Source organism: Salmo trutta, chromosome 40 (genome assembly GCF_901001165.1).
Source record: "Salmo trutta chromosome 40, fSalTru1.1, whole genome shotgun sequence".
Taxonomy (NCBI): Eukaryota; Metazoa; Chordata; class Actinopteri; order Salmoniformes; family Salmonidae; genus Salmo; species Salmo trutta.
Window position 1 is genome coordinate 20,061,118 of NC_042996.1, and position 13,333 is coordinate 20,074,450.

The 13,333-nt window shown below is 41.9% G+C and overlaps 1 protein-coding gene across 1 annotated transcript; it reads right to left on the minus strand.

The window, feature by feature from the left end:
* Window positions 1–10,164: 10,164 nt before the first annotated feature.
* Window positions 10,165–12,289, minus strand: LOC115180537 (aldo-keto reductase family 1 member B1-like). The gene is made up of 6 exons (XM_029742701.1): window positions 12,151–12,289; window positions 11,339–11,445; window positions 10,980–11,061; window positions 10,779–10,862; window positions 10,597–10,679; window positions 10,165–10,355 (listed from the first exon to the last, which is right to left on the minus strand). Exons 1-6 carry the CDS (start codon window positions 12,268–12,270, stop codon window positions 10,313–10,315), a joined length of 519 nt encoding a protein of 172 aa, XP_029598561.1. The 5' UTR covers window positions 12,271–12,289; the 3' UTR covers window positions 10,165–10,312.
* Between the last annotated feature and the right edge of the window lie 1,044 nt (window positions 12,290–13,333).

The following is a 13,333-nucleotide window of genomic DNA, read 5'->3' on the forward strand; positions in this document are numbered from 1 at the left end:
CAGGCAGCGATCGGTTGAAGAGCATGCATTTAGTTTTACTTGTATTTAGGAGCAGTTGGAGACCACGGAAGGAGAGTTGTATGGCATTGAAGCTCGTCTGGAGGGTTGTGAACACAGTGTCCAAAGAAGGGCCAGAAGTATACAGAATGGTATCGTCTGCGTAGAGGTGGATCAGAGATTCACCAGCAGCAAGAGCGACATCATTGATGTATACAGAGAAAAGAGTTGGCCCAAGAATTGAACCCTGTGGTACCCCCATAGAGACTGCCAGAGGTCCGGACAGCAGGCCCTCTGATTTGACACACTGAACTCTATCAGAGAAATAGTTGGTGAACAAGGCGACGCAATCGTTTGAGAAACCAAGGCTACTGAGTCTGCCGATGAGGATGTGGTGATTAACAGAGTCAAAAGCTTTGGCCAGGTCAATGAATACGGCAGCACAGTATTATTTCTTATCGATGGCGGTTACGATGTCGTTTAGGACCTTGAGCGTGGCTGAGGTGCACCCATGACCAGCTCTGAAACCAGATTGCATAGCGGAGAGGGTGCGGTGGGATTCGAAATGGTCGGTAATCTGTTTGTTGACTTGGCTTTCGAAGACCTTAGAAAGGCAGGGTAGGATGGATATAGGTCTGTAGCAATTTGGGTCAAGAGTGTCACCTCCTTTGAAGAGGGGGATGACAGCAGCTGCTTTCCAATCTATGGGAATCTCAGACGACACGAAAGAGAGGTTGAACAGGCTAGTAATAGGGGTTGCAATAATTTCGGCAGATAATTTTAGAAAGAAAGAGTCCAGATTGTCAAGCCCAGCTGATTTGTAGGGGTCCAGATTTTGCAGCTCTTTCAGAACATCAGCTGAATGGATTTGGGAGAAGGAGAAATGGGGGAGGCTTGGGCGAGTAGCTGTGGGGGGTGCAGTGCTGTTGAATGCAGTAGGGGTAGTTAGGTGGAAAGCATGGCCAGCCGTAGAAAAATGCTTATTGAAATTCTCAATTATAGTGGGCTTATTGGTGGTGACAGAGTTTCCTATCCTCAGTGCAGTGGGCAGTTGGGAGGAGGTGTTCTTATTCTCCATGGACTTTACAGTGTCCCAGAACTTTTTAGAGTTTGAGTTGCAGGAAGCAAATTCCTGTTTGAAAAAGCTAGCCTTGGCGTTTCTAACTGCCTGTGTGTATTGGTTTCTAACTTCTCTGAAAAGTTGCGTATCGCGGGGGCAGTTCGATGCTAATGCAGAACGTCACAAGATATTTTTGTGTTGGTTAAGGGCAGTCAGGTCTGGGGAGAACCAAGGGCTATATCTGTTCCTGGTTCTACATTTCTTGAAAGGGGCATGCTTATTTAAGATGGTGAGGAAGGCATTTAAAAAAAATAACCAGGCATCCTCTACTGACGGGATGAGGTCAATATCCTTCCAGGATACCAGGGCCAGGTCGATTAGAAAGGCTTGCTCATTGAAATGTTTCAGGGAGCGTTTGACAGTGATGAGTGGAGGTCGTTTGACCGCTGACCCATTACGGGTGCAGGCAATGAGGCAGTGATCGCTGAGATCTTGGTTGAAAACAGCAGAGGTGTATTTAAAGGGCACGTTGGTTAGGATGATATCTATGAGGGTGCCAGTGTTTGCGGCTTTGGGGTTGTACCTGGTGGGTTCATTAATAATTTGTGTGAGATTGAGGGCATCAAGCTTGGATTGTAGGATGGCTGGGGTGTTAAGCATGTCCCAGTTTAGGTCACCTAGTAGCACGAGCTCTGAAGATAGATGGGGGGCAATCAGTTCACATATGGTGTCCAGAGCACAGCTAGGGGCCGAGGGGGGTCTATAGCAGGCGGCGACGGTGAGAGACTTGTTTTTGGAGAGGTGGATTTTTAAAAGTAGAAGTTCAAATTGTTTGGGTACAGACCTGGATAGCAGGATAGAGCTCTGCAGGCTATCTCTGCAGTAGATTGCAACACCGCCCCCTTTGGTCGTTCTATCTTGTCTGAAAACGTTGTAGTTAGGGATGAAGATTTCAGAGTTTTTGGTGGACTTCCTAAGCCAAGATTCAGACACAGCTAGGACATCCGGGTTGGCAGAGTGTGCTAAAGCAGTGAATAAAACAAACTTAGGGAGGAGGCTTCTAATGTTAACATGCATGAAACCAAGGCTATTACGGTTACAGAAGTCATCAAAAGAGAGCGCCTGGGGAGTAGGAGTGGAGCCAGGCACTGCAGGGCCTGGATTCACCTCTACATCCCCAGAGGAGCAGAGTAGAATGAGTATAAGGGTACGGCTAAAAGCTATAAAAATTGGTCGTCTGTGACGTCCAGAATAGAGAGAAAAAGGAGCAGGTTTCTGGGGGCGATTAAAAAAGCTTCAAGGTATAATGTACAGACAAAGGTATGGTGGGATGTGAATACAGAGGAGGTAAACCTAGGCATTTAGTGATGATGAGAGAGATATTGTCTCTAGAAACATCATTGAAACCAGAAGATGTCATAGCATGTGTGGGTGGAGGAACTGAGAGGTTGGATAAGATATAATGAGCAGGGCTAGAGGCTCTACAGTGAAATAAGCCAATAAACACTAACCAGAACAGCAATGGACATTGCATATTGACATTGAGGAGAGGCATGCTTAGCTGAGTGATCAAAGGGTCCAGTGATATTCAGACAGCTAGCCGGGCCATAGGTAGCAAGCTGGTGGAAGATGGAGGGAGGTCTGTTTTAAGCCACCTCGTGCGTTTCCGTCTGTGGGTTAGTGGGGTTCCGTGTGGAAGGGGGGACCAGTCCAAGTTGGCAAAATAGTTAGTTATAGTGGCCCAAGAAAAGTGTCCGATAGACCTATTCAGATTGCAGCCGATAAGACAGCTAACGATTAACGATTAGTGGACCGCAGATGGGCGATCAGGTTACGTCGCGACGGAGGGGCCAGTTGGATAACTCCCTCGGGCAGATAACGTCGGTGGTCCAGTCATGAAGGCCCGATGGGGCTCCGCATCGGCAGTAAAGCGGGTCAGGATAGGTGATTGTAGCCCAGGAGACACTTCAGCTGGCTGAGTCAATACATCTTAGAATAACCTATGGTAGTGATAGCAGTTGTGAGTCTTTCTGGGTAAGTCTCTTTCTGGGTAAGTCTAAGAGCTTTACACACCTGGATTGTACAATATTTGCACATGATTCTTTTTCAAATTCTTCAAGTTCTGTTAAGTTGGTTGTTTATCATTGCTAAGTCTGGTACAGGTCCGGAATGATGCACCCATTTTATTTAGTTTTCCTAACCCAACCTCAAAGGTCACAATCTGGCAACACTTTACTAATTGATTTCAGTGTGAAACATTTGATGTCTTTGATATTGATTTTTAATGATAACCATTACAATGTCCTTTTCATCAATTTATTCCTATTTATTTTGAATGAAATGTTTGTAAAACACTACTAAGTGGTTCCAGTGAGATATACTTGATGTGTGATCACGTACACAATACTGCGTTATTTACATTTTGACAGATGTTTGGAGTGAGCAATTTCTACTTATTGAAAATGTTTCTGGTTGAGGCCTTTAATTCAAAACTATAACAATTACACCACTTCACACACACACACACATTTGAATGTGTGTTTAAATCAATACATGTTTTATTTTAGTATTTGAGTCAGTAGATTACCTTGGCGAAGTATTTGCCAAACAGTATGCTTTTACAGAATCACTAATAACTACTGCAATACTTTAGGTATGTGCGTTTGAAAATGTTTTTGTGTTAAAACTATTATAATGTCAGTTATGATGAGAATTATGGTAGGACAATGTTATGGTCTGGATGTAAACGTATCACAAAACTTAAATATTGTAATGACCCGGCTGGGTCATAAAAGGAAAAGAGACGGACTCCAGGTGTGCAGGTTAGAACACAGGTTTATTCCTAAACTGGGCTATTGTTGTGGCCACAGCCCACGCCGCTAAATACCGAACGTACACAATTACACCATGTCGGGTTAAGGGTCACCCCCATAAGAAGAGATCAAGGCCCGAACAGAAAGAGAGAGAGAGATGAGACAGTAATCCCTATTTATGCATTTCCAAATCCCGCGGGATTACCCATCATACCCCCCACCCTTTCCCTCTGTCCTGACACATTCAACCCCTGCTAGTAGCCATGAGAACCATAACACACCCACGAACACAGAACACAATACCGGGTCGTTACAATATGTTAAAATCCATTTGAATTTTAATCTGAATTCATTGCTCAACATACAGTAATTAGAACACCTCACCATATTTTACTGTTCAATCTCAGCTTTTCATCCTTTGTACATTTACACTTTTCTCAAGTTCTCAAGTCCTCTAGACAGGCTCTTCAGGGCCGTCACTAGTTACCACAACCAAGCTATAACTATCTCCCATTTCTACAATTTATCTTCTTAAAATGTGATTTTAAACCAAACCTTAACCACACTGCTAACCTTATGCCCAACCCTAACCCAGATAGCTTGTGGGTTCAAGTCTAGTAAACTAGCTATGCTTTCGAGGCTTGTGATGCAGATCTGTTGCGTTTAATCTATTGTGTTTTTATGCTATGCCACCTTCATACATTGTATGCTAGTGACACTCTCCCTCTACATAAACCCCATAACCCTCCTCACATGTTGGGGACATTTAGTTTAGTTTATTAATTCAACCATTTAAAAAAACAAGCACACATAAAACTTGAAAAAGCCATACAAAATCATGGAGGATAACATTCAATACAATCTGGGAATTATTTCCATCGTGGTCCTCTTGAAACAAGATAGCTAGACAAGATCGAACACAGTTAAACAAGGTATGGCAGTGAAATAATAAAACCAAAAAACATCTCTCACCTTTGCAGTTACATCATAGGGGTTATTCATATAGGCACAGAAGGCGTCAAACATATTTTTACTTTATTTTTAAAGCTGCCCAGAGAGGATGTTGTTTTTATGGGCAGAGGCAACTCATTCCATTCTGAGGCTCCAGTATACTAGAAAGTACCTTTCCCAGCATTACTCCTGAACCTGAACTGGTGCTGTGATTGTGTGCATCCCTAACAAGAGGAAAGTAATCACTTAGATATCTGGGCGCAGACAATAAATACTCCTGTAAACCAAATTTTGTCTAATCTGGGACACCCTAGCCTCAACAGGCAGCCAGTTTAGTTCCTGAAAGTAGCTCCTGCCTATGTGAGTACGTGGACTCACCTTCAATACTACCCTGACCAGCTTATTTTGGGCTATCTGGAGCTTCCCCTTCATAAGTTCAGATAAGCCCCCAAACCAGGAAGTACTAGCATAGTCAAAATGGCATTCATGGAGTCCTTATCAAGCAGCTTGGACTTTCTAGCCAAAAACGTAGTCCTGGCATTAACCTTCCCTAGCACTTTATTGACCATGCTCACACCTCCCAAGCTTCCATCAAGGATGCATCCCAGGTAGCTAACAGAGGTTTTAGTAGTCAGCACCTCACCCCCTAACTCCACTCTGATTTCAGACGACCTACTAAATTTAGGTCTGGATCCAAAAATAATTGCTTCAGTTTTCCCTAAGTGCAGAGATAGCTTATTATCTCCAAGCCATTTGCTAATGTTAGTAAGCTCTGTGCTCAGTATGCTCTCCAACATATAGATCTACTTTTGTGAGACACCAGAAGTGTAGAGTCTTCCGCATAAAGGCAAAGACGGCAAGATCAAGCATCTTTCATATCTTTACTATACAATAAAAACAGCAAAGACCCAAGCACAGAGGGTAAGATAAAGCGTAATTGTTAATTCTAGTCATCTTGCATGGATGGCATTGATCATTGTTGAACTGAACTCATGGAATCAACAATAGGCAGTTAACTGTTTCTTTCCTTTGGCAGCTACAGGTATGTTCATGTTCAAATAAATGACAGTCTTCTCATTTGGCATATATCCTGAGAGTTTTAATGAACTATGATGATGACCAAGATTAAGCATCATTACAATTACAATTACAGCCTCGACTCTTCTTGAGTATGACACTGCGAGCTTGGCACACCTGTATTTGGGGAGTTTCTCCTATTCTTCTCTGCAGATCCTCTCAAGCTCTGTCAGGTTGGATGGGGAGTGTCGCTGCACAGCTATTTTCAGGTCTCTCCACAGATGGTTGTGGCAGGTTCAAGTCCGGGCTCTGGCTGGGCCCCTCAAGGTCATTCAGAGACTCGAAGCCACTCCTGAGTTGTCTGGGCTGTGTGCTTAGGGTCCTGTTGAAAGGTTAACCTTTGCCCCATATTGAGAGTTGTAAACAAACGGACAAGAGATCCATTTTGAACCTACATGCAAGGCAGGGATTTAACCTGGGAGCCACTGAGACCTAGACACTTTTACCTCTTCATATATTTGACATTGACCGTTTTTGAATTGTACTCAAAAAGAGAAAATGTCAGATTTGAACCCACAATCTTTTGGTTTCAAGCCACTGGATCCTTCACATTTCTACACTTGTTATTTTGTCGGCTTCAAACAAATGTTTGACTTCGAGCTGAGTGACGAAGACATGAAAGTCATCCTGGGTTTCAACAGGAACTGGAGAGGGTTCACTATGGAATGGTGAGTCCACAGAGTTCCAGAGTGTCTAGATGCTGTCTTCAACGCCACTATCCTCTTTACCTGTTCTTCCCTGACGTACCCTCCTCCTCACTGCAGGGGCAACAAGCACAAAGACTTCCCTCTGCATGCAGAGTACTGAAACCTCAGAGTGGAACTGGAGCTAAAGACAGAGAAAGGACACTGACCTGACACCCACATTCCTATACTGTAGTGCCGGTCTTCCGGTCTGTGAAAAACACCGGGGACATACAGCGAGAAGTCCAGTAGTTGTATATAGATTCAACCACTACTTTGACATTGTTCTTGAGATACAGAAAAGTTCAGGAGGCGAACAGAACGTCCACTGATAATGTCAGTGTGTAATGTAATACAGTTGAAGTCGGAAGTTTACATACACCTTAGCCAAATACATTTCAACTCAGTTTTTCACAATTCCTGACATGTAATCCTAGTAAAAAATCCCGGTCTTTGGTAAGTTAGGATCACCACTTTATTTTAAGAATGTGAAATGTCAGAATAATAGTAGAGAGAATGATTTATTTAAGCTTTTATTTATTTCATTTTTTAAATTATTTTATTCATTTCCCAGTGGGTCAGAAATGTACATACACTCAATTAGTATTCGGTAGCATTGCCTTTAAATTGTTTAACTTGGGTCAAACGATTTGGGTAGCCTTCCACAAGCTTCCCACAGTAAGTTGGGTGAATTTTGGCCCATTCCTCCTGACAGAGCTGGTTTAACTGAATCAGGTTTGTAGGCCTCCTTGCTCGCACACACTTCCAGTTCTGCCCACACATTTTCTATGGGATTGAGGTCAAGGCTTTGTGATGGCCACTCCAATACCTTGACTTTGTTGTCTTTAAGCCATTTTGCCACAACTTTGGAAGTATGCTTGGGGTCATTGTCCATTTGGAAGACCCATTTGCAACCAAGCTTTAACTTCCTGACTGATGTCTTGAGATGTTGCTTCAATATATCCACATAATTTTCCTTCCTCATTAAGCCATTTATTTTGTGAAGTGCACCAGTCCCTCCTGCAGCAAAGCACCCCCACAACATGATGCTGTCACCACCGTGCTTCACGGTTGGGATGGTGTTCTTCGGCTTGCAAGACTCCCTCTTTTTCCTCCGAACATAACGATTGTCATTATGGCCAAACAGTTCTATTTTTGTTTCATCAGACCAGAGAACATTTGTCCGATCTTTGTCCCCATGTGCAGTTGCAAACTGTAGTCTGGCTTTTTTATGTCGGTTTTGGAGCAGTGGCTTCTTCCTTGCTGAGCGGCCTTTCAGGTTATGTCGATATAGAACTCGTTTTACTGTGGATATAGATACTTTTGAACCTGTTTCCTCCAGCATCTTCACAAGGTCCTTTGCTGTTGTTCTGGGATTGATTTGCACTTTTCGCACCAAAGTACGTTCAGCTCTAGGAGACAGAAGGCATCTCCTTCCTGAGCAGGATGACGGCTGAGTGGTCCCATTGTGTTTATACTTGCGTACTATTGATTGTACAGATGAATGTGGTACCTTCAGGCATTTGGAAATTGCTCCCAAGGATGAACCAGACTTGTGGTCTACAATTGTTTTCTGAGGTCTTGGCTGATTTCTTTTGATTTTCCCATGATGTCAAGCAAAGAGGCACTGAGTTTGAAGGTAGGCCTTGAAATACATCCACAGGTCAACCTCCAATTGACTCAAATGATGTCAATTAGCCTATCAGAAGCTTCTAAAGCCTTGACATCATTTTCTGGACTTTTCCAAGCTGTTTAAAGGCACAGTCAACTTGGTGTATGTAAAAGTCTGACCCACTGGAATTGTGATATATTGAATTAAGTTAAATAATCTGTCTGTTAACAATTGTTGAAAAATTACGTGTGTCGTGCACAAAGTAGGTGTCCTAACCGACTTGCCAAAACTATAGTTTGTTAACAAGAAATTTGTGGAGTGGTTGAAAAACGAGTTTTAATGACTCCAACCTAAGTGTATGTAAATTCCGACTTCAACTATAGGTGCCAAATAGTCTTGCCTTTACTTGTTCAGAGTTTAAACACGTTTATTATAAATGTTGCATAACTTGTAAGTTTAATTACATGTTGGAAAGTGCCTTTCAAATCATGGTGTCCCTGTTCTAATATGAAATTATATTAATCATTCCTTAGACAGAGCTCTTTAGAGATATATCTCAAACAATATGTTAATATTGACAACTTACACAGTAAAATATAAACTGCTAACTGACTACCTTGATATATGAATATTTTCTTATCATCTGCATGTATAATAGTATATAAGAACACAGTACACAATGAATGAAGCACAGAAAGCTTTATTGGTAAAAAATACATTTAAAAACCTTTCACGGAAGAGAACTGGGAATTTCACAACAGTCTCAACACACATCATGAGTCAGTCAATGAGTAGAAGTGCTTCATCCTGTAAGGCAAGGAGTGTTGATGAAATCTTTCTAGGGAAAACGGTTCCTATGACTAGTTGAAGCTCGCATCCGCTACAAGTCCATGGTGCTTGCCTACGGAGCTGTGAGGGGAACGGCACCTCCGTACCTTCAGGCTCTGATCAGGCCCTACACCCAAACAAGGGCACTGCGTTCATCCACCTCTGGCCTGCTCGCCTCCCTACCTCTGAGGAAGCACAGTTCCCGCTCAGCCCAGTCAAAACTGTTCGCTGCTCTGGCACCCCAATGGTGGAACAAGCTCCCTCACGACGCCAGGACAGCGGAGTCAATCACCACCTTCCGGAGACACCTGAAACCCCACCTCTTTAAGGAATACCTGGGATAGGATAAAGTAATCCTTCTAACCCCCCCCCCCAAAAAAAATATTTAGATGCACTATTGTAAAGTGGTTGTTCCACTGGATATCTTAAGGTGAATGCACCAATTTGTAAGTCGCTCTGGATAAGAGCGTCTGCTAAATGACTTAAATGTAAAATGTAATGTAAATGTATTTCATGGAAGGAGTGTTAACACAATATCTTAATGCATATAGGTCAATGTAGTATTAGGATAAGCTATTTCTATATGCCAATGTTCTACTCTTTGGCTGTTTTTATCCCTGAAACAAAAACAGATGGATTTAAATGAAAAATCTCACAGTTGATATGTAATACTGTACATCACATACACAATGTCCATGTACCACTGTGATATTTCTGTAACTTACTTCAGTAAAACCAGGTATGACATACCCAGCTCCTATGCTTAAACTATGAATACTTATGGTTAACATCAATTCTTTAAAGTTATATGGTTATTGTATGGCCTTTAAATGTGGAGGCTCATTGATGAAAAAGTTTGTGAGAGACCATTGGAGACTCAAATCAAATGAGACAAACAAACTAGGTCATGTGAGAAGCCACAAACACCCTATTGTGTGTTAGCAGATCCAAGGCTCCAGATTTCCAATCAAACCAGCGACTAAACTCTCAAGCTTTTTTTAAACTTCGCTAATATCAATCCTATGTCAAATTATGTTTCCATGATTGTTGAAAAAATAATGACCATTGTGCATTAGGCTAGGTTAGCAGGCTATAACATAAGTCAGAGTGTATATGTCATGAGAAATACAATAGTGCAACACACAGACATTAAATCAGTCAATCGCTAGAAACTAGCTCAAGGGTGGCTGTTATGCATATTGTCTTAAAGGGAGAAATAAGAATGAATCTGAACGAGAACAGAGAGAGGGCAGACATCTCAAACAAGTTATAGCACCAGATGTAACGTTCCTTAAAATTCAGCATTGAAGGGGTAGTTCTTGTGCTTCATGCCCCTGGATGACAAAGAAAAACAAAACACCATTCAGAGAGACAGTACAGTTTTTCATGTGTTCAGAAATCAAATAAACATGAAGTATATTTGCATTCAAAGAAAAGTAACAGCATAATAAACATAGCTGTCATCATCACATTAAAATGAGGATGACTGAAATTTGACCTCACAATACTTATTTAAACAGTTTGAGCCTCTGAAAATACAGTACATTGGTCAAAATGAACCACGTAGGGTCTCACCCTGTCATTGGGCAGACTCTCCAGTTCCTGTTGAATCCCAGAATGGTCTTCATTTCCTCGTCGCTCAACACAAAGTCAAACACCTGCATGGTTCAAAAAAACAATTACCCCAAAGCCACACGTGTGAACTAAATCAGATGACACACCTCTTCAAATAACGGAGAATTTATGGGAGATAATACCTTGAAATTCTCCTGGATACGTGTGGGGGTGATAGACTTGGGAATCACAATCGTGTTCCGTTGGATTTGGAAGCGGATCAGGACCTGAAGTGAGGATGACAGAGAGAAAAGCGGACATGTAAATGTGATCCCAGGTTAAAGAAAATATCAGTATGGTTCGGGTTGGCTCGATAGTGTGAAAAGGGTATTAGAGTACAGTACCTGGGCAGAGGTCTTCTTGTGTTTCTCAGCGATGGCCTTGATGTTGGGATCCTCTAGCAGCGAAGGGTCCTCTGGTTTGGCCCTGTTATTGACACACAGTGTTACAATCTTTTCACAGGGACAACTGTAAATGTCTGTATGTTCATAATTCATGTACAAGGTGAATGTACACTGACTATACCAAACATTAGGAACACCTTCCTAAAATTGAGTTGAAATATTGGATTTAACAAGTGACATCAATAAGGGATCATAGCTTTCACCTGGTCAGTCTGTCATGGAAAGGACAGGTGTTCTTAATGTTTTGTATACTCAGTGTATATCTCTCAGGTATTATTAGTTGAAGTATATGTCCTCACCATGGTCTATCTGGGGAACCCAGGGGGCTGTAAGCTGTCACAGAGATGCCCTTAGAGTGACAGTAGTTGATCAACTTCTCCTGGTTCAGATAGGGGTGGCATTCAACCTGGCAGTAGAGATAATTAGTGAGGTTATTCACTTCACCTACAGTTCTTATTACAACACATGGGATGTACTGTAGCATTAGAGAATTAGTGGAGTGGAATTTTACGTTCATAAACATACAGAATTCAATTATATGGTGGATTACAAATAAATTACATTTATTTTAATTAAGACCCTTTGTTTATTACGGTCAAATAAGCCCAATAAAGCTTTGCTGTTTATTCGGGAAGCTGTTCAGTATGGTGACAATAGAAAGCACAAGAAGGTCTGTCCACTCAAATAATCAGATTGATATGTACCTGTTAATCAGGATGTCTATTGGGATAGATGTGCCTGCAAAACAGCAGGAATATAAGGTCACCAAAGCATTGCTGCCTTGCCTCAGGGAAAGAGGCTGCCTATAAGGCACTAAACAGGCCTCTACTTGACCAAGCGGTCACTGTGAATAAGACAATAGGGCAGGGATATTGACAAATGAGGCCTCTGTCCCTTGAGGGAGGGTTTAAAACAAGCGTTGGGTGCTCAGTGTCCTGAAAAGTCTAATTTAGAAAAAGGTTGAGGGATACAAGATACAATTAACATCACATAAGAATATAGGATCAGCATTGTGTTTCACAATGTATGGTGTTGATCCCAGGCTTGTGAGCTTTTTGAGTGACTATCGCCATCAGTAAACACTCATTCAGTAATGAAGGAAAGTCAGTACCTGGTTGTTGGCAGGTTTATACTTGAGGCCTGGCTTGTTCAGGATGGAATCAATCTGGTCTTTGTTAAAGTTGGAGACACCGATAGCCTTGACCAGTCCAGCATCCACCAGCTCCTCCATAGCCTAGTATACAGGACAACACGGCATCCCCAATGTGTGATAGATTACAATAAACTCAGGGTTGTATTCATTAGGGCACACAACGGAAAACAAAAATGAGCATTTCTTATTGGACCAGGTAGTCCCTGTTTCAGTCCGTTTGGTGTCTAATGAATATAACCCAGTTGAAGTGATGTTAAATTGAAGAGAACTGTACAGTGTCCTATAGTGTCTTAGAGGACGCGTCCTCTCGCACTGACTCACCACACATGTCTCTAGGAATTCTGGATTTTTGGATCTTTTCATTGTCAGTAAGGTGCGTACGAGGCCAATTATCAACTTGGTCACAAGACTCATGTTTGTAGATTTGTTCATATGATTTCCCACTAGACGCCAGGCAGACAAAGAGCTCCATACATGCTGAAGGCATGTCATGTGCATGCTCTGTATGGTGACCAATGTCATGCTAGTACTATCATTTGTTCTGGGTGTGCTCTTACTCAACTGCCACACTTCTCCATGACACTTCAATTTGACCATAGGCTATATTGTCATTTCAATTGTAATTCAACACGTGCTGCAGCAGTCTAATATTACTGTATTACAACACTTTAACAAAGACCAGATTGAATACATACTGAACAAGCCAGGGCTCAAGTACCAACCTGCCTGCTACTGAGTCATATACAGGTGGCATTCATTCTGAAAGGACAAAAACAAAGATGCGCCGTTGGTAATACAGAGATGGGGCAATAATACCTTGATACAAACTGTACTGACTTGTTTTGTCTATCTTGATCACCACAGACTGCAGTACCTGGTTGAGGACCATGGTGAGATAGATCACCCTTTTATAACATATTCCTGATGTGTATAAAGTCGAGGTTATAGAATTACACTGAAATGATTGAAAACATTCATGGTATGTAATTGGTTATTGACAATGTTTCAATGAGTGTGTGCAGTGTTGGACCCTATTCTTTCCCCACTTACAGATTTTTTTTCAGACCCCACCCACCATTAAAAATGATGTGTGTTTGACTTCATGTCAACATAAGGAAGACTAAAATAGAGCCATCTAAAA

What these genes read in the sequence shown, in the direction of transcription:
- LOC115180537 (XM_029742701.1), bottom strand. Translation starts at nt 12,270, where the DNA reads ATGGAGGAGCTGGTGGATGCTGGACTGGTCAAGGCTATCGGTGTCTCC. An exon ending in GGTTCCCCAGATAGACCATG is followed by an intron (nt 11,062 to 11,338) that starts GTGAGGACATAT and finishes TGTCAATAACAG; the next exon opens with GGCCAAACCAGAGGACCCTT. An exon ending in AGAGTCTGCCCAATGACAGG is followed by an intron (nt 10,356 to 10,596) that starts GTGAGACCCTAC and finishes TTTGTCATCCAG; the next exon opens with GGGCATGAAGCACAAGAACT.